The sequence below is a fragment of the Panicum virgatum genome, chromosome 9K, assembly GCF_016808335.1.
Source record: "Panicum virgatum strain AP13 chromosome 9K, P.virgatum_v5, whole genome shotgun sequence".
Taxonomy (NCBI): domain Eukaryota; kingdom Viridiplantae; phylum Streptophyta; class Magnoliopsida; order Poales; family Poaceae; genus Panicum; species Panicum virgatum.
Window position 1 is genome coordinate 29081240 of NC_053144.1, and position 27266 is coordinate 29108505.

Genomic DNA, 27266 nt, shown 5'->3' on the forward strand with positions numbered 1-27266 from the left:
GATCAATGTGTGTATCTGAAAGGAGTGATGTCATCATCAGCCACAAGGTGAGAGTCGTCGAGTAGTTCAGCGGGCTCAAAGCCCTTCCAATACACAAACCGACCTTGTGGCATGGAGATGATGGTTAAAACCCAGATGACTTCCCATGGCCAAAGCGGAGTCATCATCCGAGTCCGAGTAGCTGTGGAAGATGGGAGCCTCCCGGCAAGCGGCGGCTTCCCCTTCTCCGATCCTCAGTAGGCCATCCAGATCCTTTTCCAATGAGAGGGACATGGAGCGTATGGCTGCCTGGTACCTGGGTCATTGGCGACTTTTCCAATGAGGAGAGGGACATGGAGCATATGGCTGCCTGGTACGTGGCAGCTGAATTGTGAGTCATTGGCGATGCACGCCCAGGAGCCCAAGATGAACGTTGTGCCCTTGTCGGGTACAATGCAGGTGAACGGTAAACGATGCCATCGGATTCGCCGATGGATCGTTGGTGATTTCCCTTAGCTGGCACGCCAGCTGTCGGTGTTTAGCCGTCAAGTCCACCGAGGGATACCTCAAGGTGGTAAGTTTCAAGGTGGTAAGTTTCAGGTAAGGGATTGCCGAGATCTGGAACACAATGGTGAAAGGAACATGAAAGCTTTAGACAGGTTCAGGTCGCCGAGAGCGAATACCCTATGTTCTGTGTATTGGTTTGTATTGCCTTAGAGATTGTATATTTTGAGGGGATCCCTGCCCGCCCTTACATAGTCCAGGGGACAGAGTTACATCGAAATCCTAGCCGAATACCAGCTGAGGAGTCCTACTCAAACACGACCGAGTAGTTTACTTCTATTCCGGCTAGTCCTAATGTTAAAATACGGAGAATGTATGGTCCACGTGCCACCTCTTATTCTGGAACATTCTACGCCTGTGAGCAGTGTAGCTGTCTCGGGTCCCAAAGTCACATGGAGTGCCAGCGTGTCCTGGCCACGTCACTTAACCACGTGAATCCAGGCATCTTGTGATGTTTTAATGACGCATCACAGAACCAAAAACGGTTCCATGATGAAAGTTTGTTGGCCATAGAAAAAACAGTACGATGACATTTGAGGCTGTTTCGTCATGGAAAAACAAACTTGATACTCCATTTTTAACTAAATGTAATTCATCACAAATTCGTCACCAACCATTATTTGTGACGAATTTGGATCTACAGTGACGAATCTCGTTCGTTTCTGAAACTGGTGTATTGACTCCTGCTCCTATTTTCCTTTGTAAATTATCATTGCATGTCGTGACTAGCTAGTGCATATTAGCGTGGTCAATAAAAAAAATAGTTCAGACTCCCAAAATCTTATATACCTACTAATATTATTAGTGTTTGTTCGGCTCTCCCTTCAAATTTCTTTTCAGTTTCGCCGTTGCGTGAGTACGAACGTGCCTTACAAGATGTCGTATATCATTTCTTTAATTTAATTTGTTGCTTGATATTATTTAGCATATTAAATTATTTATCATTTGGTATGTTGTTCGTGACCATAATACGTGGATGATTCCGTGACACAATGGATGCACGCACCAAGCTAGGCGTGCCTCACAGTAGTAACTTCAGCATGGCGCGCGTGAGGAGCTTGTTGGCCGCCTCGGTGAAGTGGACCCCGTCCTACGAGATGGACTTGGACGGGTCGGCGCACGCCATCGACCCCCGGCGTGCCGCAGAACGTCGTGAAGTTGAAGTTGTACGGGCCGCCGCCGCCACCGCAGCACGCGGCCAGTGGCATGCCGCCGAACCCGTACAGGGTGGGGGAGGCGACGGCGCTGGTGACGGCGCGGTAGATGTCGGCGTAGCGGAGGGACCTGCCGGGGTGGGCGAGGCGGAGCTCGCCGAGCATCCGCCTCAGCGCGCGGTTGTGCAGCTCGGCGACCTCGTTGAACCGCGCGAGGCAGCCGATGGCCGGGTCGTAGTCGCCCGGGCCGCCCGGGAACAGGGCGAGCTGCTGCGGCTCGCAGCCGATAGGCACCATCCCCGTGACCACCACCGTCCTCGCTCCGGCAGCGATCATGGCCTGCACAGATCAACAGAAAAAGGGCTAGTCGTAGCAGTGTTGGAAGATACTGAGAGAAGTGGCCTTACGGTCAGGGCAGAACGGATGGCGCCGATGATGTCCGGCACCAGGCTCACGGCGACGTCGATGGAGCTGCTGTTTAGGGCGAAGTTGTAGTCATTAAGACCGATCTCGCCGACATAGAAGAACGAGCTCGCCATGATCTTGCGCTGCTCTGTTACACGTGCGATTCTGAAAATTAGTGTCTGTTTTATTTCGTAATCACAGTTGACAAATCACAAGCTACTAGTAGTGCCGCTGCGTGCAGAAGATCATTATTGTGTCTACGTAAGATGATGTCCGATCCTTTTATTTTAGATCGATCCCCGATCACTGATCGAGCAAGACGGGAGTCGTCTAGTCTGTACAAGAGATAGTGCTATTTACCGTAGACTGATGAATTGAGTAGCCGCAGGACGTTCTGAAACCAGATCGTTTGGTTACTGAGAGTGATGGGCACGAACGACAACATGATCCCCTTGCTCGCTAAGAAGGCCTTGTCTAGCACCGTCGCGCCGCCCACCGCGAAGTTGGTCCCGTTCAGGAAGTCGGCGGCCGTCCTGCCGGCGAGGTACGGCGTCGGCTGCGGCACCGTCAGCTCATCCACTGCGCGCGTCCAGTGTCCGGTGAGCGTCTCAAATCGGCATTGAGAGAGCGAAGAACGAAAGGTGTATACCGAGAAAGTCGACCATAAGCCGCCCGTCGGAGGCCCGTCCACTGGGCCGGCCGAGTGGTCGGCCCGCGGTCGCCAGGAAGATGACGGCGTTCCCGGTGTCGTGCAGCCGCGACGAGGACGCCGACTAGCACTAGGAGGAGCGCCAGGGCCGGAGGAGGGCGAGAAACTTTCGCCATTGATCGAGAACGCGTGACGCCGGCGTGGGTTATTGGCTGCTTGCAATAAGGCTATTTGTAGCGCGTTGTCCTGAGTGTGGTGAGACTGTCACGACGGCATCAACGTTTGACCATGACAAACGTGTGACGGCGATACGGAGCTGACTTGGTGGCCTATACACCATAGCAGCCATTGACATTGAATTTCTTCTCCATCGTCTTTCTTCTTCTGGTAACTTTGGACGACCCCGCGAGAAGCTTAAGAAGATGGGACATCCCCATTTGTTCACGCCCCGCGGATCAAGGATTTCCACGCCCCACATCATCATTTTTCCTTGGCCCCATTTAATCTGATATTGTACATCGTCAAGTGCCCAGGGAAAGAACTCGTGGCATTTAAGCTGAGCACGTGCGTCCGGCGTGTTACAAGTCAAATGAAGCATGATGCTGCATTAACCCTGATTTTCTTTACGTATTCACTGCTCACCGGCTATCTTTTTCAGAGAAAAAGTTATTTTATTACCCTTAACTACAGATTGGGTTTCAAATATTTATTCCCTCAGCTACGAACAAGAAACTGTTTATGTTCAAGCTTTTGAAACGGTCAACTTTTTAGCTTTGGCTCGAAATTAAAGTATACACTACTACAAAAATAATTTTTGCCACCGGCATTTTCACAGCTGGTTCTTGGTTTTCACAGCCGGCCCTAGCCACGGACCGGATGTCAAAATGGTACAGCATATATCTCCCTCCCCTCTTCTTCCTACCCTACTCTATTTCTTCTCAACATTTTTGCAGCCATTTCCCACTATGTTGTTGAGATTTCAGCCCTCTTTTAATTTGAAGTACTAGTGGATATGTACGTGTCATACACACGTATTTAATTTTCCTTCCATCAAGCAACGAGATGTCATTTATTTTCCTTCTAGAAAATAATTCATGTCTTTCTTTTTCTTTCATAAACAATAATGTCAATTATTATCCTTCCAAAACAAATAATGACGCGAATTATGGGTGAATGCATGTGCAAAAGGAAAATAAATTGTGCGCCAAAGTCAAGTAATACGCGGGTACAGAAGGTGGGTATAGGTAGATCAAACGTGGTAGTCTATTCTATAGATAAAGATATGAAAGCTATATTGCAAGCAGGTCAGTTTTTTTTGTCGGCTAGCATGCTTGCATACTTTTTGCTTGCCCTTTGGCGTTTTAGCTCCTTCGGATCATTATTTGCTTCCACGGAATCATATTAAGTTGATTGTACATGGTACAATAACGGCAAACGAAGAAAAATACAATGCTTATTACCATTTTGTGGATCAGACTCATCATGGCTTGCTCGTTTATTACGTTTTCTGCATATATTCATGATATCTTCAAGTGGGGAACGACCACCCATTTTTTTTCCTCCAACGAGCTTGTTGAATTCAATTCAAATTCAAACCCAAAAATAAATTAAATATTAATTCACGCTGCTATTTAAATATTTCACATAGCATCAAACTACATACCTCAGCGTATGTGACGGAGAGATAGACGGCGACCGACGTTCCGAACTTCCACGACACCGAATTTTGCGTATATACTCATCACGACAATTTCAGAAAAGAACACACCATGGAAGAATGTTTCATAGTGGGTGTGACTGCTAAATATTCCTCCCTGCGGAGAAAGAGCGCTCCATATATACCTTTAGCGGTATTGGCACGATGATGGCGACGACGCACTCGGGGACGGAGATGGCCACCAAAATAAATCGCCGCTTGCATACTGCTGACGATCAGAAGATAGTGGCACAAGCATTAGCACGTACTATTACATGAGCACTGTCTCACAGCAAGCTCAATTAACGAGCACAGTAAAAGATCATACTGAACTAATAAAACTACAGAATGAACGTACACACCGTATTCACATTTTGTTGCGACCGAATAGATGAAGAAATTATAGCAAAAGCAATTTGAGGAAGCAACATGGAGTTTTAAGATGATAGGCCTCTAGCTAGCAAGGGCCACGCCCCCCCCCCCCCCCCCCCATCGGCCCAAAAAAAAATTAAACCCCCATCTAATTTACAGTAAATATAATTAGATAAGTAGTTCTACAGCAAGTTTAATGTCTAGTAGCTCACGTTGCACTTTTAATTAAAGTCCAGCAGATAGCTCAAGAGGCAACAACTACAAGCAAGCAAAAAAAATTCTGAGAGCCTGTTTAGCATAGCTTTCTCGCCAGCTTCACCACTATCAAAATGTCATTTTCAAGATGATTTCATTATTGGGATCCTGAATAAGCCATAAAATAGCTTTGCCTACGCGACTCAAGCAAAATATTATAGCTTCTGCGGCTACCGTGATCCTAAACAACATGAGCTGTTTTATCAAATATTTTTTTTTAAAATAGTTTCAGCTTTTTCATCAAAAAACTGCAGCCGAAGCTATTTCAGTAGGAGCCGCAGATTGAAGAAGGTCTCAGGGACGAGAATGCTACTACAGATTGGGCTTTTTGTCCTGGTTGCAAACTGTCTTTTGTTCCAATTTTGGAACCGGGACTAGGCTTGCAAACTGCATTTTTAGTAGAACCGGGACCAAATGTCGCTAAAAAAACTTTTTGCGCCCCGCGGGATTTGATCCCAAGACATCTTGCCTCGCACACAGTTTTCTTGCCAACCCACCTACGCAGCACATGTGACTCAGTATAGAGTGCCTACCTTTTGAACTATCACGTGGAGGAGACTTTAGTCCAGGTTGGTAACGGTCACCCTTTAGTCCGGATTGGTGTTACCAACTAAGACCAAAGAGGCGACTAAAGGGTTGGACTCTTTAGACTCAGTTGGAGCCACCAACCGGGACTAAAGGATGACTTTTAGCCCCGGCACCGCCCCCCTAGCCATTGGACCTGGGACTAAAGTGTTTATTGATTCCGGATCTAATGATGGTCGGAACTAAAGTGCAGGATCAAAAAGTTATTTCTGTAGTAGTGGAAACTGGACGGTCGCGGAGGGCGATTCCATTCCAGATGTGCTGCCTGCGGAAACAAGAATGCCACGCGCGCCCGCGCCATCGCCGTCGCTGTCGCGGCCATGACTATCGGCTCGCTTTTTCTTGTCTTCCTACCCCTTTTGAAATTTTTGGTGGTTCCGCCACGTCTTGCACCATACTCTGCAGGTCGACCTGCCATCGATCAGGCCTGACGCCCGACCCGTGCAGCTCTTCCCGTCGCCGATCAGGCCTGCCTCACACCCAGCCCGTCCTGACACCTTCCCTATTTGGTTTTATAGAACAGGATATTATAGCCAACTTTAATCATTAATTAGATATATTAAATAAATACAGTTTATAAAACAAACTCCACGGCTCCGCTACTTCGCGAGACGAATCTAAAGGTATGTACAATAGTAAAACAACAATTGTCTATATAAGTCAACATAAGCAAAATAAGCTGATGTGATATCATGAGAAAAGAGTGTGTTGCTGTCTACTGCTCTGGCTCGTGCTCTAATACAAAACAACATCAACTAGAGTATTATTAAATAGGAAAAAGTTCAATTTACTCCCCTCAACTATAGCCAAAGTCTGAATAACGCCTTAAAGTATAGTTTGGTTCAATTTACCCCCTAAACTATGTCATTTAGTTTATTTTACCCCATAACACAATTTATCTTTTTTGTTTCTCCTTACACAAATTGAATTTTAATTTCAAATTTTGCAGGGTATTAGTGGACATCACAATGCATATTTAAAAAAAGTTTTATAATTTTTTCCTATTAGTTTTCATATAATTTTGAACTCTAACGACTAATTTTTTATTAAATATCCTAACCTATCAAAATAATGATAAAAAATTATGATTTATTTTTCTAACATGTGTTATGGTGTGTACTATTATGTTGTCAAATGTCAACTTAAAACTCCACCTATGCATTGAGAAATGAAAAGGACAAATTACAGTAGGGGGTAATTTGAACCAAATGGGATAGTTTGAGGGTAAAATGAACCAAAAAATAGTTTAGGGAGTTATCTAGACTTTAACTATAGTTGAGGGGGCTAATTTAGACTTTTTCATATTAAATATCACATAGACAGCTAAACAGATAACAACCGTCTAAACTGTTGTAAAACTATCTATTTAGTTGTCTGTGTATGTCAAATAGACAGCAGCTATCTAAACTGTTGTACATGCTCTAATGAGGCCTTTGACCTCATAATTAGAGAATAATTACCGTAACATTACTATAGCTAATCATGGATTAATTAGGCTCATTAAATTTGGCACAAAGTTGCACCCATCTGTAAAAAAATTTTATAAATAAATTTCGTTTAGTACATTATATACATGAAGATTGTTTTGTAACGCTAGATGTGCTACATGAAACCAAATGGGACCCTTTTCGGCAGCGCTAGGAAATGTCTAAACGGTGGCACGGGCAAAGGTGCGCGTGGGCTCAGGACGGAGGCCAGGCTAGGGAAATGGTGCACGCGCGCGGTTGCGCAGAAGCGAACGTGCTGCCGGCCACCAGGCCAATCGCATCAGCGCAGAAGGAAAGTAAATAGAGACAAATTAGAAATTAATCAACCCTACATGAATAATAAAGAAAGTAAACAGAGAAATGATAGGATAAATAATATAAAATACTAAGATTATACAAAGAAAATAATAAGTGGGTACAAAGATGGGTAAACAAAAATGTTTGGTGTAAAAGATATTACGATTTTGGTGAAAATATTTTTCATTTATCAAAAATGGCACTCCACCTCTTTTCGTCAAACCTTTTGGCCTTACAAGTGGGGACTCCATAAGAGATATGGTGAGCTAATCTTGATGAAAAAAGTTTTTATTTATTTCAACTTTATAATATATATGTATGGAAAATTTTATTCTACACTTGCTTGTAGCTACTCCCACATATGTATCTCATGATGTATGACGTATCTGACCCAACGAAGAGTATGTACATGGAGTATATGATTATACTTGAACATCTGTGATGGTATATACATTAGGTATGTAATCATACATAAAGTATGTGGACATACTTATTTTATATGCTAATAATAAGGTATAATCATATATATTTAAAAAATAGGACTGGTTTTAAATTTTTTTATGTATATATCTTTGATGTATGTTAGAATAAGTATACGAACATACTCAAAGTGGTAAATAAGTATGGAAACATACACACGGTGGTATACTGATGATGAGAGTAGCTATACGCGAGTGTAGAAAAAACTCGTCCATATATATAATATATAATATAAATAATAATAATAATAATCATCTGCTCGGTTTGATGTTATTTCCGTGCTCACGTGGTTCCATCGGGCCACCGTGCCTCTCCAAAACGTGGTGCCTGTGTGCTTGTTGTTTACAATATATATACAAAATTTATATATACATAAATTTATGAACAAAAAGTTATGCACAAACAGTCTAGAAAAAAGTATTTATACAACAAAGTTATGTAAATAATAACGCTAAACCATATTTATATAGCAAGCTTATATACATAACTTGTCCAAAAAAAGATATAACAAATAAAATTCAAGAAAAAGTTTAGTTAATGTAATACAAAAACCAAAATGTTGATATAACGTATGCAAAAAATGAAAAACTTGTTAGAAAAAAGATTATATACAAAAATTTTCCAATAAAATAAAGCCATATGTTTATAATTTTTATATCTATATAGAATTTTTTCGGGACAACAACTTTATTAGATTAATAGTAAATAGAAAAGGGGGGAAACCATAAAAAAATATACTATAAAGATCGAAAACAATTGAAAATTTTTCTCATCCATATTGGGTCCGCCGTACCCCTCACGCTGGACCCACCTGTCGGTGCCGAGAAAGGTAGGAGGAGGTGCAGACCCATCAAAATCGCGAGTTAGGTGATGTTTCTGCCAAAAACGGATTGTTGTTGTCACCTGCGATTTCGTACACCCGCCCGCCGTACCCTCTACCCGTTCCTTGCGGCACGGCTCTGTGGTCTTCAGCTCGGCGCGGCGCCCCAACCCATGGCGCTCGCCTCCGCCACTACCACCGCCTCCACGGCCTCCTCCCCCTCCCCACCTCCTCCCTCCCTCCTCCGTCTCCGCCACCCCCGCCGAGAGCAGCGCCGTCGCCATTGACCACCTCACCTCCCTCGTCTCCCGCCTCCATGGCCTCAAGAGAAAGGTACTGCCCCCCAATCTCACTCCCGCATCCCTTATATCTTTTTTCGCGATCATGCCTGAGCACGTTTTTCGTTAAGAGAAAAAGAAGGTTTAGTACAAACGAGCTAGTTTCGGAAGGTGAAACTAACTCTTAACATCAAAACTGGGACCAAAGCACAAACCACATGTTCAAGCCGGCTAAACCCAAAGCACAAACCACATGTTCAAGCCGGCTAAACCCAGCCCGTGACCAAGCTACAATCTCATCGATCACCCCTACGAGAACATCAGCTACCGTTCTAAAACGTTGGTCGAAGATTCTACCGTTTCTCTCCTTCCAGAGCATCCAACACATCAGGGTCACCATTGAGTCGAAGCACTGGTGCTCATCCTTATGTATGCTTTTCCTAGCCAAAGTCCACCAATCTACAACCCATGAATTTTGATTAGTAGGAGATACAGAATGCCACCCAATCCTGCAAAACAAATTGAACCAGACTTCTCTCGAGAAGGGGCATTGGATTAGTAAATGATCAATTGATTCAGGGGCTTGGGCACAGAAGGCGCAGAGGTTATCATCCTGCAAGCCATGCTTTTTCCTCCGTGTAGCGGTCCAGCATCTGTCATGTATCACTAGCCAAAAGAAAAACTTGCATTTGGCCGGTGCTCATGTCTTGCGTAGCAATCCCTCACCTTGAACAGGATGTTGCCCAATGAAAAAAGACTGATAGGCGGAGGAGGTGGAAAATTTCTTGTCGGCAGTCCATTTCCAACAAAGTCTGTCAGCACGGCCCGAAACAAGCTGCATTCCAAATGAGAAGGTAATCCATAATGACCTGCACCATGAGCGCCCCGGATATATCATTGATCCAACTATCCCCCTGTAGTGCTTGAGCTACCGTTCTCGATTTTCTGATTCGAGGACCAACAGCAGCACAAAGGCTGGAAGCCACATCTGGCAGAGATTTACCATGGAGCCAACGATCATCCCAGAATAATGCATTGTGCCCATCACCTAGCTCAAAGAAGGTTGAGGCCCGGAACATGGCTTCCACCAAAGGCTCATGTGCGTCGGGTAGGTGATGCCAGGGCCGGTTGTCCTCAGTACATTTCATCCAAAGCCACCTCATGCGTAGAGCATAGCCAAAGCGCTGCAAGTCAATGATCCCAAGACCGCCTAGCTCGGGAGGACGGCAAACTCGCGGCCAAGCAAGAAGATAATGTCCACCCCTTGCTGACTTGGCGCCCCTCCAAAGGAAACCACGCCTGACACTATCAATGCATTTGATTACCCAAGGAGAAAGGCGGACTGCCAAAGCAGTGTGTGTCGGAATCCATCCTATAAGGCACCAATCAAACTTCTCTAAGGCCACCCAGTCCTGCGCCCCCGCTGAGATGCCCAGCAAGCAGTTCACCAAACAATTTGTACACGGATTCTCTACTCCGTAAAAATCGATGGCCCCAAAAACTCCAAACGGAGCTTCAACGCGATCCAACGGCCGAGGTTGGATCCGCGCTTCAACGCGCGGACGACCTCCACCCCGTGGCCACCTCCTCCACAGCACACCCAGCGCCGCGCGCACTCATTTTCCTCCAAAAAAACGGGCTTCCCCGTTTCCAGTTCTTCTCCCGCGCGCCTCCCTTGAATCGGCAAACCCCGCCCTAAGCCCGCGCCGTTCGAGCGGCCGTAACCCATGGGCGTCTTCGGGCTCCGAAAGCCGCTTGGGAACCACGCCGGGTGCGGCCTCCGGCCACCACCGTGCGCAGGGCTGAGTGCGTCCTCCGGCCGCCGCCGTAACGCGCGCCGGCTGCGGCCTCCGGGCGCCGCCGTGAGCAGGGCGGGGTGCGTCCTCCGGCCGCCGCCGTAAGGAGAGGAGGACGCATCCTCCGGGCGCCGCTGTGACGCGCGCCAGCTTAGGGCTGCGGCCGCCGCCCCCGTAGATCCCTCCAGTCAGGACGATGAGGCGACGACCACCAACAAGGCACGTGCAGTATTTCTCTTTCTTGGCTTGATTTCTTAAATCAGAGCGTTTGGGGAGCTTTTGGTTGCTTTGATTCGTGTAAAGACATGTGTTGATGCTGTGAATTTGATTGAATCAACACGAGCACGAAGAATCGAACCAATTTCGTTTTGGGGAGAAAAACTACATTCCTGCTCGTGATCTGAAATCCCCGGTGTTTGAGTTCGAATTGAGACATGACTCTTTCGGGATAGCTTACCAACTCCATGGAGATCACGTGTGCAAAGTTTGGGAGCGATTCCTTTTGATTTGGTCAAGTTTCGGGTGTTTTCCTCTTTATTTATCCTGTCATCCTTCTCTTCCAGGCTGCGGCAGCGGGTTTCAGGAGGAGGTTCGAAGGGGAGGCGGTGGGGATCAAGGAGCAGGTGCTCACCAGGCAGCGATGGAGGAGGCCGCCGCCACCACGAAGACCCTGAACGCGAACGGCGCGTGCCGGCGAGGGAAGCTGCTATGGTTTCCTGAGCAGCCTGTGGCGGCTAAGATGGTGGTTGCTGTTGATGTTGATGAAGGTATTGTGAAACGTTAAGTGCAGTATGCTCATCTCTGAAATCTCAGTTTTGGGTAGCTGACTATTCTTGCTATTTCCTGTTTGAGTTGTTATGGTGCATAGCTACTGAAAATTTGTGTATGCTCATATGACCATAAATTTGTGTATGCATATATTACCTAAACATTTCACTGCTACTGAAAAGCTAAACAGCTTGATATATTTCTATGATTTATGCTCAGAGTTCTACAACTCTTGTGTGTGTCTATACTCAATATTCAGATGCTTCCATTTTCATAATGTATGCTTTTTTTAAGAACTTCATAATGCATAATTGAGAACTACATTTATTTACAGTCGAGGTAGAAGGCCCAAGAGGATCTGCAGAAAGTGGAAAAGAAACTTGCCTTTTATTTCAAGTTTATTTGTGTGCCATTGTTGTTTTTTTTCTTGGGTGGCTCTTAATTCTCAAGGTCGTCCTATCTCAACCATCGAAACTTTTTTTGTGTTCTGTTCTTCTTGCAGGTGTTTTGAGTTGTAGGTCCTGTGTTGAGCAGAGGCCCAAATTAAATCCACAAATCTGGTGTCCTAATTTTGGCATCAGATTTCAAGAGTTATTTGTTCTAATTTCAAAAGTTCCAAAAGAAGTTGTCAGAATTTAACCCACCTGCTTTTGAATTATGAGAATTTTTTCCTTTTTCAAACAAGAGTAGCCTCTATTTATTAATTGTGCTAATTTGTTACAGATCTTGTAAATGTTGTGCTTGAGAAGCACAAGAGATATCCGGCGCTACGAGGTAGAGCAAAATCCATCCATAGATGAAAAGAAAGAGGGGATCAGATCCTTGCCAAGGTGCGACTTCCTGTCCTGCATTGCCTTTTTCTTCCTTTATTAGATGGTGCTTGGGATTTCCTTGATGTTCTGTTATACTTATGCTCATCTGGTTGATGCTAAAACAATTTTGAACATCTTGTGAGTTACCAACCTGTTTTGATGTTTTGGTGAGTTACCAACCTGCTAAAACTATGGCTGGTTTGCCATAGTTTCCAATTCCCAGGGGTTATGGATTCAAATTTCACCCAACACATGGTTATAATCTACTTTCACTAAATTGATGTTTCGCTTCTCATTTGTGTACCCTGATCTGACATAATATGTATAGTTCTCTGTTCATCCTGCATTTGAGTTGATGTTGCAGAACCTCTGAACAGCTACAGTTTTTTTTTTTTTTTTTGCATTTGGATGCTTCGGACAAGCAGGTTTCACAACTGAAGTTGAACTTCTTGTCATTTGAGCATTCGAAGCCACTGGAATTTTTTTGACAATGCAAACAACCAATATTTGTGGTGGTTCTCCAGACTTATTGATCATTAAGCATTGCTTGTGCCACTGACTTATTTATCATGGTCCATTCTGTCGGCCTCCTACCATTCCTTATATGAATAAATATATCTATTGTTCCAGATTAATTGGAAATTTACTTGTAAATGAAGTATTCCTCTTGGTTTAGCAATATGTTAGCATGAGCTTTTTTGGGAGGTGGTGGGGGCCATATGAGCTCTAACCAGTGATGTATCATTAGCATTTTTTTTCTAAAATTCTGAACATTTGCCAGATGATCTTTTGAGTTTATATTGTGTGACAATCTCTGGTGCACTGTAGGAAAATGGATTGCTTCATGTTAGGAAGATGCTCAGCAGCCATGTTTTCAGATTCGAACATGGCTATGGCCATGATGAAGAAGAACCTGTCCATGATAGTTCCCCTGGTTCAGGGCTCTGCAAATTGAGTTATATGCATCATATTAATAGTGCTATCTATTTATATTAACATTCTTTGTTTTTTTCCTGCACACACTTACATTTGCATGTATGTGTATGTATGTGTGTCTATGTGTATATTAGGTCAAAAACTTTAAATAACTTTTAACTGATATAAGTTTGCATATGAAGTTGAATAGGCATCTCACTGACGTCATGACAAACCAAAGTCTAGTTGAAGTCAAAGGGAGAAAATGAAATTTTTGCACATGAAATGACGAGTCTTTCAAACCACAGTTTTCAAACATTTAATTTATCTTTCAAATTTAAACAAATATGCTTTGAAAATAATTTCTAAAACATAGCTCAAATAAACTTTTCCTAGAACTAAAGTTGTAGAGTTTTAAATGTTGAACAACTTTGTGTTCAAGGAATTTCAAGTTGCTACACAGAAATTGAAGAAAAAATTGAATTTGTAGTTGAATAGGGCAATAATTCATATTCATCGAACATTCAAATTTAACTCTTCATATAAACTTCAAATGAGTTTTTGTGCCTGAAATGAAAGTTGTGAAGTTCGAAATTTTCTACAACTTTCGTGTTGAAAGTTTTTCAAATTTCCATTAGAAATTTTGAGAAAAATTCAGTCAAACTCGTTGACTCTTTCTCCCTCTTCTCTCTGTTCCCTTCCCTGGTTCCTGAACAGAGCCGAGCAGGGCATCATTGTCCCTGCCGCACGCGTGCCTGCTCGCCACCTGCCGCAGCTCGCTGCGCCGTCGCTGCGGCCACTGCCTGGCCATGAGTACCCGCCATGCTCGAGCATCCCCGGCGCACCGCGCGCAGCTCGGTCGGCCACCGAGGCCGGCGCCGCGCCCTCACCCTGCGCCCTCGCCCTGCAGCGCCTCCCCTCCACCATTTACTCACGCAGCAGCTACGCACTCCTCCCCTGTCCACTCTCCTTCCCTCCCAAACCCAGCTAGCCCTGCACGCGCGCGCCCAGAGCTGCCGCCGCCAGCAATTGCCGCCGCCGCCCCTACCTCACCGTGGAGCACCCCTCTCCGCCCCTCCGCCGCCGCAACCAAGAACCCAGAGAGTTTCCCCGACCTCCACTGGTGGTCTCCGGTCGGTCCTCGCCGCTCCTCCCACACCGGAGCGCCGCCGCCGCTGCACAGACCGCCGTCGCCCCCCTGTCCTCGCCGGCAACCTCGAATCCGGCCGCCCCAACCCCGTCCAAGCCCACCAACTGGTAGAGCTCGGTGTCCTCTAGCTTTTCCCCCACTTTCCCCTCGCCTCCGGCGACCAGAGCTGCCGGATTTCGGCCGGGAATGGCCGCCCAGATCCTCCCCTTCTTCAACCTCCGTCCAGGGGCCTTTCTGCGATTAGTTTTAGATTTTCAAGGGGTTTTCCTAAAGATCTAGGGGCCTGTCCGCGTTTCTATTTTTTCCTTTTTGTTTTCCAAAAACAGCGAATTTGTAAAATAGATATAAATTCGTAGAAAAATAGGAAAAATGCAAACTCAACTGTTCTGGAATCCTTGTGACTATATCTACAACTTTTGTTACATACACTTTTTAATTTTCTCAATAGTTTTTGCTCTATTTAAAATACAATAATAAGTAGCTTTTATTTTTATCTCAAGTTTCATGCATGATCTAAGGACCATTTTTGGTCAGTGTATTGCATGCTATAAGTTTAGTATTGTGTCAAATTTCCATGGCCAGTGCACGTCTCTAGCTATAGGTTTTGATAGATTTTGATTTATGTCTAGGTTAAATATTTTTATTTCTTCAAGTTGTTCTGATATGTTTCTTAGGCTCAAACTTTTAATATATCTATATTTTTGTTCCTAGTTGCATTAGAAAAAGTATGACAATTTTAGTCATGTCTAACTGGTCTGTGTAAATTAATATTGACCTATGCCACTATATATTGCTTTATTTTTCATGCCTTGTATGTTTCTCTTTTAAAGCTGAAAAATTTATAGTAGGTTCATCATCAGATCCTCAACACTTAGTTAAAGTTTCGTTACTAGTACTCGCATGGTTTCACCTGTACAATTTAATCTTGATTCTAGTAGTAGCAGCTTAGGCTATTTTTAGTGATTAATCTGCTCGAGGAAAATGTCTGGAATTTTTGACAGTAGGTTTGTGTTTCAGCAAAGTACTCTGTATAAAAATCTCAGCACTGGAAACTATCTTTAACAACAGTTAGGAATAATTCGTGTTTGTTCATGAAAATAGCTTTTATAAAAAGTCAAAACCCTCACTTACTTAATGTGAAATAGTTAATCTAGATAATACTCTATAAACGATTGCCCAAGTAGATGTAAATGAAATATTTTACAACTTTATAGTGAAGTAAATAATAAATTGTTACGGTCACACAACTCATGCATGTGCATTTCATATAGATACGCCTACTCTCGCCGACGGTACGTACGAGCTGGTGCTGGAGTCCGAGAGTGAGCAGCGTGAAGCCCAAGCTAATCTAACTGAAGCCGCCGAAGACCCGAACCAAAGTTTGGAAGAGCCCAAGGCTAACTTTGCTTAGCAAGGCAAGCCCCGGAGCATGACCTATTACTTTCAACTCTATGCAACTTATTGTTTCTATATACTTGTGCATTTAAGTTTACAGGAGTTGATTAAAACCTTAGTTGAATGATCCTATGTACATATGCTTGAACACTAGTTAGTTTAGGTCGTTAGTTATCTATGCTAATGATTCGACAGAAGTCGAGTGATTTCCTGTCACTCGCGAGCTCATAGGAGTTGAATGTCTACTACATGTAACAATCATAAGGTCCATGGGCGGGGCTATGGTACTTGTTGATGCCCCGTCTGTTTAGTGAAAAATATTAAGGACGCAGTGTGTGGTAGTGGTGGTTAAGCGTTTGAACGTACTAACTACATGCCGAGAAATATGGTAATCGGTAAGCTTAAGTACCTGATCGGCCCGGGGAGTGGATTTTTCTCTCACCCTCTTTGAACGTTGTTTCTCATGCGGCCACATACGGGTGCAAGCGTGGTCACGACCCGGCATCGACCGTGGCGTGGGGCTCTTGTAGTCGAAGGGGGTGACCCTGATCCATATGCCAGAAAGAAAGGGGAAAAGTCGCGTGGGTGACTGGATCCCCATGCGTGTGTGTGGTAGGGCTCCGGCTCTTCCAAAAACAGCTCCGGCTCCGGCTCCTCAGATGGAGCGGCTTCTCTGGTGGAGTTGGAGCCGTTTTAGAAAATGTTTGGCAAAACAACTTCACTTGTTAGATTGATGTGTAAGCCGCGTGAAGCCACGATTTCATGGCTTCACCTTGCCTGTGTAAGCCGCCGATGGCTTTAGGACCGGCTTCACACGTGAAGCCAGTTACAAAACAAACGTTTGGGAGGACTTCACCTGGAGCCGCTCGTGAAGCCACTCCAGAAGCCCTCCCAAACAGGGCCTAGATCGCACCTCTCTGAGTTCGTCCAAGAAAGCATTTTTTCCTGATCAGTTTGTGGCCCATAAACGGAAGTAACCCACCATGTCTCATCATTCTGCAACATGGTAACTTTAGCCGTTAAGCTATGCGACCTCATTATTGGGTTTGTGACAGCCCAAGTATTGCTTCTCCAGGCAAGCAGGATACCTCCGCATGTGTTAGTTGCAGGCAAGAAAAAATAATTGAACCCCGTCCCACACATTTCCAGAATTAAGCCATGCGGGCACACCTCAAGTTTAGTCTCTTGCAGGGATAACAAGGAGATGTTCTCCTGAGCGACCAACTCACGAACGACATTGCGATGTGCCTTGGAATTAAGGCCCCTAACATTCCAAACTAGACAATTTTCACGTAACATGGGAAACTGATTTTGCGACCAAAAGAGAACGACCAGTAAAGACCTCAAGACACCGGAATAGGTGTCGACCCTCCAGTTTGCCAAGGCACCCATCCAAGTCTGCAGCAGGGCATCTAGAGCTTCACATTGCGACGGGGTGAGGTTGGAAGAAAATGTTTCCGTAAACTGTTGAAATGAGGAAGCATCCGGAGGTTGGGTGTCGAAGTGATACCCAGTTTCTTCATCATCACGTTCTGTGCCTACACCGCCGGGTTTGTAGCACGGCGGTGCGATTTCTTTGCCAATCGCTCGCTGCGCCGAATTGTGAAGTCCTGCGGCTGATGCCGAGTGCGCCGTCTTGGCGACGATGCGACCAGCACCGGCGGGGGAGCCTCCCTACAAACATCATGTGCGAAGTTAGCGATCAATTCCTTCACCTGCGTGCTAGCATCGGAGAACAGGTGTAATGGAAGAGTCTCCCGTGTCCCGCGCGTAACCGTAATATTGCGCAGGGAAGGGGAAAATGCAGGGAGTCACCTCAACATCTTGTGCGACTCCAGAATTGGGGGATAAACTGAATCGTACAGATTCAAGAGCGACCGTGTTCTCCAAGTGTGCCAACGAGTCAACAACCTGGGTATCTAAGGAGCAGGCCAGCAATGGCACAGGAGGCTCCAAAGCCGCCTCCAGACACAAAGGATCCCAGGTATCCTCGCCCAACATAGGGTGGGCGCGAATTGTGTACCCAACCTGATCCACCAGGTTAATGCAGTTAGCAGGAATACCTCTGCATCCCCTTGATTCAAATTCCATGGGATCAAAAGATTTCAGATTGGGGCACAAAGGGGAAAAGTTAAGATGCAGAGCAGCAAGGTCAGACACAGAGGGATCAGGGTTCCCCGAAACACAACGATCCCGGCGTCCCGCAGGAACAGGGCGGCGCACCGGCAAGCACCGACCAAAACGAAGCAGCAACTCCAGTGGCTGAAGCAATGGACATTCCATTAGACCTACACAGGGAGCATCGCCAGAATAGACCTGGAAGCGTCCGTCCAGGAACAGCACACCTGACGGACGACCACCTCGCTCCGCAATCCGCCCCCGGACGCGACTGGAGCGTTTGATCCTTGAACTTGAAAGGCGGCCCCCAACCTGGCCCCAGCTACGGATCGCTGCTAGATCCAGCGCCATCATCAAACCTTGTTCTTTTCGGCCATGGTTTTGATCGACATCTCTGCTCAAAACCAGGGTATTCATCTTCGTCACTATCGAAATTATCGAGGGGTGTTCCATCATCAGAAGAATCACTAGGCCAATTCCAGTCCTGTACTTCCACAATGCGGATATCAACTCGGTACCATAGGCCATCATGCTTCGAGTGAATGATCTCATGGGGGCGTAATTACAGCCCTGATTCCACATACTGCTCTGGTGGTTCCTGGATGAAGATAACTTTCTCCTGTGCCACAAGGTCAGGGTGGATGCACCAGGCGCAGACAAAGAATGTCTTCTTATCGTCCCCGACCAAATCAGGTGGTGCCTCCACCAGATCAGAGAAAGAGGTGTCAACGAGGAATGTTGAGTACTCTATTCTGCTTGTGATGAGTGAATTGTCAACTGTGCGGTGTGATCATGTGTTTGGTCTTTGGATTGCAGGTACACGGACGTCGAGTGTCGACGGGGAGCTGCCGTGGAGGTGCTGTGGCCGATGGACCATGCGGTGGACGGCGGTGAAGGGCAACCGGGACCGGAGCTCGGACCGGGCGGCAGCTGTGGCGTCCACTCCTGGATCGAGGGCGCAAGCGGCGACGGAAGGCGTGTTTCTTGGTTTGCGCCACAAAACCAAGGAGGCGGACGGCGGTTGAAGACGCCAAGTCGTGGAGGCACGGGCGTCGGTCTCGGGACTGACGGAGGCGACGGGCATCGACGGCGTCTAGGGCCTCGCTACGGGTGAGGAGGTGACGGACGTCGGGCGGCGTCTATGGCCGTCAGAAGGCCGAGGCGGGAACGGTGTCTAGGGCCACGGCGTGGAGGCGGGAATCTTCCCGCGCGTGAGGTTTTGGCGGTTTTCTTAAAACCGGCCACCTACCCGGGTTTCGCGGACCCTCCAAAACCGCGGACCGGATCTTCGTCGACGTGGCGGCATCGCAGCAAAGACTTCGAGTCGAAGAAAGAAGCTCCGCCGTCGATCGAGGCTGTACAGCGGGGTGCTGCTGACCGGTCTGGCCGCAGCAGCCGGGTATAAATACCCCCACCAGCCCGTGGCTGGTTGAGTCTCTTGAGCCTTTTGTTTTCTCTTCGTTTTTCCTTCTCCCTGCCCCCGTTCTAGGTTAGGGCCAAGGTCTCCAACGCAAAGGGAGGTTAGATTATAGCTAATCTCTTCGATTTAGAGGGTGGATGATGGTGTGGTCGGCTCTAGCCTTTGTATAGGTGAATTATGAATGAAATTGTGTTGAGATTCACCCATGTGTGCTGAGCTTTTCGTCCTCCCCTTTCCTTTGTGTTTTTGGACTTGATTTTTCCTCCTTTGAGGTGTTTTGTGTTTGGAGGAGTCAGGTTCTTCGATTCATGGTTTGATGGACTCGTTGTGACGATTCTAATCTATCTAGCCTAGTGCCAAACCTGCAGGAATCGCGAGTTCTCACGGATTGAGATTTTTGGGTTCTTGAGAAAACCCCAATTTTCTTTGATCTTCCCTTAATTTCTCACGATCTGTTAATCTTTTGGAAAAGATCTTTTGGGAATACGTTCATGGGGTAATTGTGAAGCTTTCCTCCAAGTTTCGTTGGATTTGGACATCGTTTGCTCGAGATTTGACATTTGGAGCTTTGTTGGCGGGCTGTCTGGGAGCGACCGATCTGACCGGTCTGTGCAACCGGTCTGACCGGTCTCTGCAGTCCAGTTCTGCGTTTCGACTCGCTGTGCTTCCGCGCTGCGACCTGGATCTTCTGCTTCGAGATAGCTTGTCCATAGCTATTCTCGCTGACCTAAGTTGGAGGGCTTGCGGTGATTTTGGGACATAGGCCGACGTTTCAGATTTCGGAAGAAATTTTGATTGGCTCCCATTCACCCCCCCTCTGGTCGCCAGTTTCGGTCCCTCAATTGTTATCAGAGCTTGGTTGAGGTTTTCAGTACCTTAACCGGTTCGAAAACCACTTGGCGACCATGGCGAGTTCTGGTAAGATCCCGATGTTTTCCGGCGAGGACTATGCCTACTGGAAGGTTCGCATGAGTGCTTTCTTGCAGAGCATGGGAGCCGAGATCTGGGAAATTACCACGAACCAGCTTTACGAGGTGCTGGCTGTTCGGACCACACCTCTTCAGGTGACCCAGCATGAGGCTAACGCCAAGGCCGTCAATGCCTTGTTCGCTGGTGTTTCTCGTGCGGAGTTCTCACGCGTCCAGGGTTTTCAGGAAGCCCACAAAATTTGGATGTGCCTTGAGAACTACCACGAGGGTACACCTCAGGTGAAGGCCAGACTGTTCGAGACTCACCGGCGTGAGTACGAGAACTTCACACAGGAGCCGGGTGAGAGCATTGACTTGATGTTCAGTCGTTTTCAGTCGATTGTGAACAAAGTCAATGCGAACAGATCTGCTGGTGCCCTTGAGTACACAGAGCATGAGAAGGCTCTCAAGTTGCTCTACGCACTTGACCGCTCTGTGTGGGATCTCAAGGTGAACACGATCATTGAGTCTGCAGGCTATGAGACTCTGACCGTGAATGAGCTTTTCAGCAAGCTCAAGGCCACGGGGGTGGATAACCAGACACGAGCCAATCTCAATGGTGCCCCTCCTTCCAAGAGCGTCGCTCTTGTGACTGGCCCAGGTGGATCGAGCTCTAATGCTAACTCTGCTCTTGGCTTTTCTCTTACCTCTTTGCCTTCTGTTTCAGATGAGCAGCTGGAGACGCTGGGCGACGACGATTTGTGCCTCCTCATCAGCAAGTTTCAGCGCGCCTACCACAACAGGCAGAGGAAGAAGAACCCCGGGTGCTACAACTGCGGCGATCTGAACCACTTCATCGCCGATTGCCCTAAGAAGTCCGGCGGTGGCCAGAACAACTCCTTCGACTACTACCGCCACCGCGACCGCGGTGAGGGAGGCTCCAACAAGGAGCGTCGGCGCCACAAGCACCGCAGTCGTGACTGGGAAGGACTCTTCGACAAGGAGTCGCTCAAGAAGCGCTTCTAGTACAAGGTCAAGAAGCGGGAGAAGGCCTTCCTAGCGCAGCTCAGCGACCTCGACAAGAGCTCCGACACCGACCGCTCTTCTTCACCGACCTCCGACGACGACAAGAAGAAGAAGAAGCGGGACAAGGAAGCCACCGGCTTCATCGGCCTTTGCTTGGCGGCCGGTCGACGCAAGAGCTTCTGCACCATGGCGGGCGAAGCCGATGGTGCTCGTGCGTCTTCGGGTGGACATGCTACACCGACGCACTCCGGCTCTTCTCCTGGATCCGAGAGCGATTCAGAGGTAAACTCCACGATCAACCTGCTTGATACAGAGGTTAGGGAGTTGTACGCCGCTCTCGACAACCAGAAGAGGCTGCTTAAGAAAGCAGCTAGAGAGCGTAGAAAGCTTAGGGCTGAGCTGGCTTGTGATAGGGAGAAATCTAGTGAGGATGAGTGCACTGGCTGCATATCTCACATGAATGATCTAATTGCTCTCCGTGCCAAGCATGATGAGAACGTCGCGAACTTAGATGTTGCTAAGACTTCGCTTTCTAACGTGTCTCACGAGCTAGCCAAGGCCAAGCATGAGCTTGAACTTGTCAAGGACGCTCCCATTGTTAGTAATGTGCTTGAATGCGATGAGTGTCCTATCTTCAAGTCTGATCTAGCTTCTTTGCAGTCCAAGTTTGCTACTGTTGTTTGTGAACTAGAGGAGCTTAGATCTAGGCCTGCTTTGCTTGGCGCTTGTAAGCTTTGTCCCACGCTTAGGTCGGAGCTAGAGGAGAAGAACGCTTTGATCAAGTCTTTGGGAAAGACTAAGGTCGTAGAGTCTAGCCCACCTATTGACTGCTCTGTTTGCCCTGGTTTGATCTCTGATTTGGATAATCTTGTGGTAGAGAAAGCCAACCTGGAGAATGAGAATACCTATCTTAGGGCGATTCTGAGTTGTGTTTCTAGCAGTGAACCGCAGTTGGACATGATGATTAAGCAGTTCAAGCGTGGTGATGGGTTTGGGGTCGGTTACACATACACAAAGTCAGACTTTGACAGGTTGTATGGTAAGATTGACAAGGCTGCTGGAAACACTGCTAGCACGAGCACGCAGCCTTCGCTTGTTGACCCCGCGGATGGTGTGCTTAAAGAACCACCGAAGGCACCTCCGCAGAAGCAGGTTTGGGTTCCAAAGCCCAATGAGCTGAGGAATTCCCTCAACACGCTCCCTGCTGCCGCAGCCCAGGTTGCCCAGAAGAAGGGGGCTGCTCCTCCCCGTTCGCAGGCCAGGCCTCCACCTCCCAAGCGTGAGGTGAGGTACCACTGCGAGTTCTGTGATAAGGAAGGTCACCTGGAGGAGTTTTGCTTCAGGAGGAAGCGGGCTGTGAGGCGAGAGCAGGAGAGACGGAACGCGGACATGTACTATGCTCGGGTGCATGGTCCTTCTCGGCGTGGTGGTAGGCAAGATGCTAGAGCGCGCCGTGTAGGTGGAGGTCAGGGAGACGGTGGCGGTTACCGTACTCCAGCGGGTGGTCGGTTTGCCGGCCGTGCTCCTGGTCGTTTATAGTACGGCTATGGACCACGGGACCGAGGCTTTGGAGGAGGTTTCGATGATCCACACTTTCCTCGCGGTGGTGATCGTCAGCCTCGTAGTAGACGGGACAGGGGATACGCTTTACCTGACTTTAGTTACCCTTCTATAGAGCGAATGGCTCGTCACTGGTTTGCTTCTCACTTTGCTAACCCCAGTGTCGAGACGTTTGCTCCTCCTATGTCTCGTTGGTGATGCAGGTTGGAGGCCTTGAGAACAAGTGCTACATGGATCTTGGTCTTATGCAGGTTTGATCAAGACTTGATGGTTCTCCAAGGCTGATGGATAACCCGTGGTGGTTTGTGTATTATATGTATATTTGAGTTTGCCCTTTGAATTTTTTGTACATTTTCTGCTTGTGACTTGTTGTAGATTCTACATCTCTACTTGTTTTGCTTGCTAGGTCTGTGCTTGCGCTTTGGAGGTCTAGTCACTCTGTATGCTAGTTTTTGTGATTTTCATTTTGTCTTGACTCTTGCTAGCTCAGGGTGTGTGCTTTGTCCAGTCCCCTCATGTTTGTGTTGCTTTTGCTCCTTAGGTCTGATTAATAGCTCAAGTATCTTATTCATATAGTCTTGCTGCCTTGGTTCATGTTGTTGAGTGCCTTTAGACTTTTCTAGAAATATCTTATGTCTTGATATGTTCTAGGGTGTCTTTTGGTATACTTTTGCATGTAGCTTGACTAACACCTAACCGTTTGCTTGAGTCTTGCTCTGGATCTTTGGTGTTTGCTATTTCTTTGTGTTCTAGCTTCTCTTGTGTTAGGTATCACTTGTTGAGGGGGAGCTCTACCTCAGGTGCCGATGATGATCCGGAGTTACTGCGCCGGCTGTAGGCTCCGGCCCCTTCTATTTCGACTACCTCAGCTCAGGAGGACGATCCAGTACCACTACTTCCACTTCGATCGTTCACCTCTACAAGAACCTGTTCGAGCAGAAGGTGGACCCGCTGAGGACGCAGGGGAGGTGACCTCGAGCTTGCTATGCTCTAAGTCCAGCGGGATCTTCATCAAGGTATGTGAGCGTTCGGCTTGTACGTTTTCCTCTCAGGATGGACTTGTGGTTTTCTGATTGTTGCCTTTTCATGGTACTCAGTTGGATCCATTTGGTCTAGTCCTGTGTGTCTTTGAGCCGTTGTATTTGCTGAATTCTTCAGTTGCTTAGCTTTTGGCTTTTCTTTGTCTCTCTCTTAAGTTTTAGCTTGGTTAGTTACATTGTGCCTATGCATTGTACATGTTTGCATTTTGCATTGTCTCACTTGCATTAGCATTCTTGTATACATTGCTATGATCTTCTAGTGCCTGCCAGTGTGAGTTGATAAATTTGATCATGTATAGCTTGCTCCACTGTGTATATGACATCATCTGAGTTAAGCTATTTTGATTTGAAAATCTGAAAACATAATCACCCTGTCTTGGCTACTAGCATGTTAGGGCGTGTTGATATGCTTTGCTATCTTATTCATGCTAGTATAGCCTTTTGTTCAGCAATTTATTTTTGAAATGATCTAAATCTGATAAAATTGCCTGAACTGGTCTTGAAATGGATTGAAAAGATCCAGGTGGGATTGCTTGTTGCACTGATCGAGCTTTCGGGACGGCTCACTTTGCACTTGTGAGAACCCGGGCAAGGCTGTGCATGACTGAAACGAGTGCTTTAAGCTTCTGATTGTCTTTTGGCATAGGCTTGGCCTCGTTGCTAAGTAAAGCATGACAAGCTTTCAACCCCTGGCATTAAGAATTGATTGCTATAAATTTGATTGAAAAATGGATGTTGGCAACTTGTTTTTGGCTGGTTTGGCTCACCTGTATGAGTTTGATTAGCACTGTTTTCCATTCCCTACTTGTTAGTGCTAGATCATGGGTGATGATTTTATTTCTCCTAAACTGATCTTGCCTAGCTCTAGACTGATTTGATATACCCTGTTGAGCTAGATACATGTCTTGTTTATGGATGCACACGTGCTTGAGACTAGATGTTGCTCATATCTTTTGTATCCCTGAATGCTTTCACTTACACCTCCTGCATCGCATTCATTGTATAGCATCTGTTCAGGGGGAGTCTCAGCTTCAGGGGGAGCTTTAGGTCTTTTTAGGCTTGATGTGTGCATGTGCCAACAAGGGGGAGAATTTTGGGAGAAGTGATCGAACAAGGGGGAGACTTATTTGATTTTTGAAAAACTTGTTGTGCACACTTGTGAGAGGGAAAAGCTTTGCTTGGGGAGTTTCTGCTTTGGTTTTGGCTCCTGGTTTCCTCGTTTTCCCTCTGCTTCTTGCATGACTGCGTCGAGCGTTACCTCTGTCTTTGAGGAGTCATGTTTTGGCTTTTGATCGATTGGGTCGAGCCGTTGCCCTTGTCTTAGGGGATCGATCTGTACTTGAGTAAGTGACTGGTTTTGCCTTTCTGAGCTTTGTGTCACTTGCTTGAGTTCTTCACTTTCTGTTTCTCTTTATCACTTCTCTGTTTTCAGGTGGTGTGTTGACAATGCACTCATCAAGGGGGAGATTGAGGAATGTTGAGTACTCTATCCTGCTTGTGATGAGTGAATTGTCAACCGTGCGGTGTGATCGTGCGCTTGGTCTTTGGATTGCAGGTACACGGGCGTCGAGTGTCGACGGGGAGCTGCCGTGGAGGTGCTGTGGCCGATGGACCGTGCGGTGGACGGCGGTGAAGGGCAGCCGGGACCGGAGCTCGGACCGGGCGGCAGCTGTGGCGTCCACTCCTGGATCGAGGGCGCAAGCGGCGACGGAAGGCGTGTTTCTTGGTTTGCGCCACAAAACCAAGGAGGCGGACGGCGGTTGAAGACGCCAAGTCGTGGAGGCACGGGCGTCGGTCTTGGGACTGACGGAGGCGACGGGCATCGACGGCGTCTAGGGCCTCGCTGCGGGTGAGGAGGTGACGGACGTCGGGCGGCGTCTATGGCCGTTAGAAGGCCGAGGCGGGAACGGTGTCTAGGGCCACGGCGTGGAGGCGGGAATCTTCCCGCGCGTGAGGTTTTGGCGGTTTTCTTAAAACCGGCCACCTACCCGGGTTTCGCGGACCCTCCAAAACCGCGGACCGGATCTTCGTCGACGTGGCGTCATCGCAGCAAAGACTTCGAGTCGAAGAAAGAAGCTCCGCCGTCGATCGAGGCTGTACAGCGGGGTGCTGCTGACCGGTCTGGCCGCAGCAGCCGGGTATAAATACCCCCACCAGCCCGTGGCTGGTTGAGTCTCTTGAGTCTTTTGTTTTCTCTTCGTTTTTCCTTCTCCCTGCCCCTGTTCTAGGTTAGGGCCAAGGTCTCCAACGCAAAGGGAGGTTAGATTATAGCTAATCTCTTCGATTTAGAGGGTGGATGATGGTGTGGTCGGCTCTAGCCTTTGTATAGGTGAATTATGAATGAAATTGTGTTGAGATTCACCCATGTGTGCTGAGCTTTTCGTCCTCCCCTTCCTTTTGTGTTTTTGGACTTGATTTTTCCTCCTTTGAGGTGTTTTGTGTTTGGAGGAGTCAGGTTCTTCGATTCGTGGTTTGATGGACTCGTTGTGACGATTCTAATCTATCTAGCCTAGTGCCAAACCTGCAGGAATCGCGAGTTCTCACGGATTGAGATTTTTGGGTTCTTGAGAAAATCCAATTCTCTTTGATCTTCCCGTAATTTCTCACGATCTGTTAATCTTTTGGAAAAGATCTTTTGGGAATACGTTCATGGGGTAATTGCGAAGCTTTCCTCCAAGTTTCGTTGGATTTGGACTTCGTTTGCTCGAGATTTGACATTTGGAGCTTTGTTGGTGGGCTGTCTGGGAGCGACCGATCTGACCGGTCTGTGCAACCGGTCTGACCGGTCTGCAGTTTGAATTCCCAGCCCGACCGGTCTGACCGGTCTGTGCAACCGGTCTGACCGGGCTCTGCAGTCCATTTCTGCGTTTCGACTCGCTGTGCTTCCGCGCTGCGACCTGGGTCTTCTGCTTCGAGATAGCTTGTCCATAGCTATTCTCGCTGACCTAGGTTGGAGGACTTGCGGTGATTTTGGGACATATGCCGACGTTTCAGATTTCGGAAGAAATTTTGATCGGCTCTCATTCACCCCCCTCTGGTCGCCAGTTTCGGTCCCTCAGTCAAGAATGATTCTGGCAGTTGAAATGTTCCTAGCATGAGCAGGGATACCCCGGAACTCAATCAACTGAGCATCCGGGGGATGAGGAGCGTGCAGAACCCTGTCAGCATCGGCCGCCGAAGAAAACTCGACCAAAAAATCCTCAGGACCAAAAAAAACTATGTTCGCTGGGCTGGAACTGGAGCTGGTGGCTGGAGTGGTGTGAGAGAAAAATACTGTTGGCTGGCTGATGGCTAGAAGCTGGTGCTGGAGCGGTGTGAGAGAAAAACACTGTTGGAT

The 27266-nt window shown here is 47.2% G+C and overlaps 1 protein-coding gene, 1 long non-coding RNA gene and 1 pseudogene across 3 annotated transcripts; 1 reads left to right on the forward strand and 2 right to left on the reverse strand.

Moving 5' to 3' along the window:
• Positions 1 to 950: 950 nt before the first annotated feature.
• LOC120647926 lies at positions 951 to 3100 on the reverse strand (annotated as a pseudogene).
• An 8038-nt stretch (positions 3101 to 11138) lies between these two features.
• LOC120651144 lies at positions 11139 to 13397 on the forward strand. Of its 2 annotated transcripts, none has more exons than XR_005665961.1 (2): positions 11139 to 11584; positions 12309 to 13397. It is a non-coding gene; the product is annotated as an uncharacterized LOC120651144 (long non-coding RNA). The 2 variants fall into 2 exon arrangements; XR_005665962.1 differs by having other exon boundaries at positions 11456 to 11584; positions 12088 to 13397.
• A 3451-nt stretch (positions 13398 to 16848) lies between these two features.
• On the reverse strand, positions 16849 to 27128 carry LOC120647927. Its single transcript, XM_039924730.1, has 4 exons — positions 26993 to 27128; positions 17673 to 18704; positions 16946 to 17531; positions 16849 to 16853 (listed from the first exon to the last, which is right to left on the reverse strand). The coding sequence occupies exons 1-4, from the start codon at positions 27023 to 27025 to the stop codon at positions 16849 to 16851; spliced, it is 1656 nt and encodes a 551-aa protein (XP_039780664.1). The 5' UTR covers positions 27026 to 27128.
• Positions 27129 to 27266: the final 138 nt, after the last annotated feature.

Excerpts from the sequence above, each read along its gene's own strand:
- LOC120647927 (XM_039924730.1), bottom strand. The coding sequence starts at position 27,025 with ATGCTAGGAACATTTCAACTGCCAGAATCATTC. Across the intron at positions 18,705-26,992 it reads TTCAACTGCCAGAATCATTC|TTGACACCTCTTTCTCTGAT; the intron begins TTGACTGAGGGA and ends CAACATTCCTCG. Across the intron at positions 17,532-17,672 it reads GAGTCGCACAAGATGTTGAG|GGAGGCTCCCCCGCCGGTGC; the intron begins GTGACTCCCTGC and ends TGATGTTTGTAG.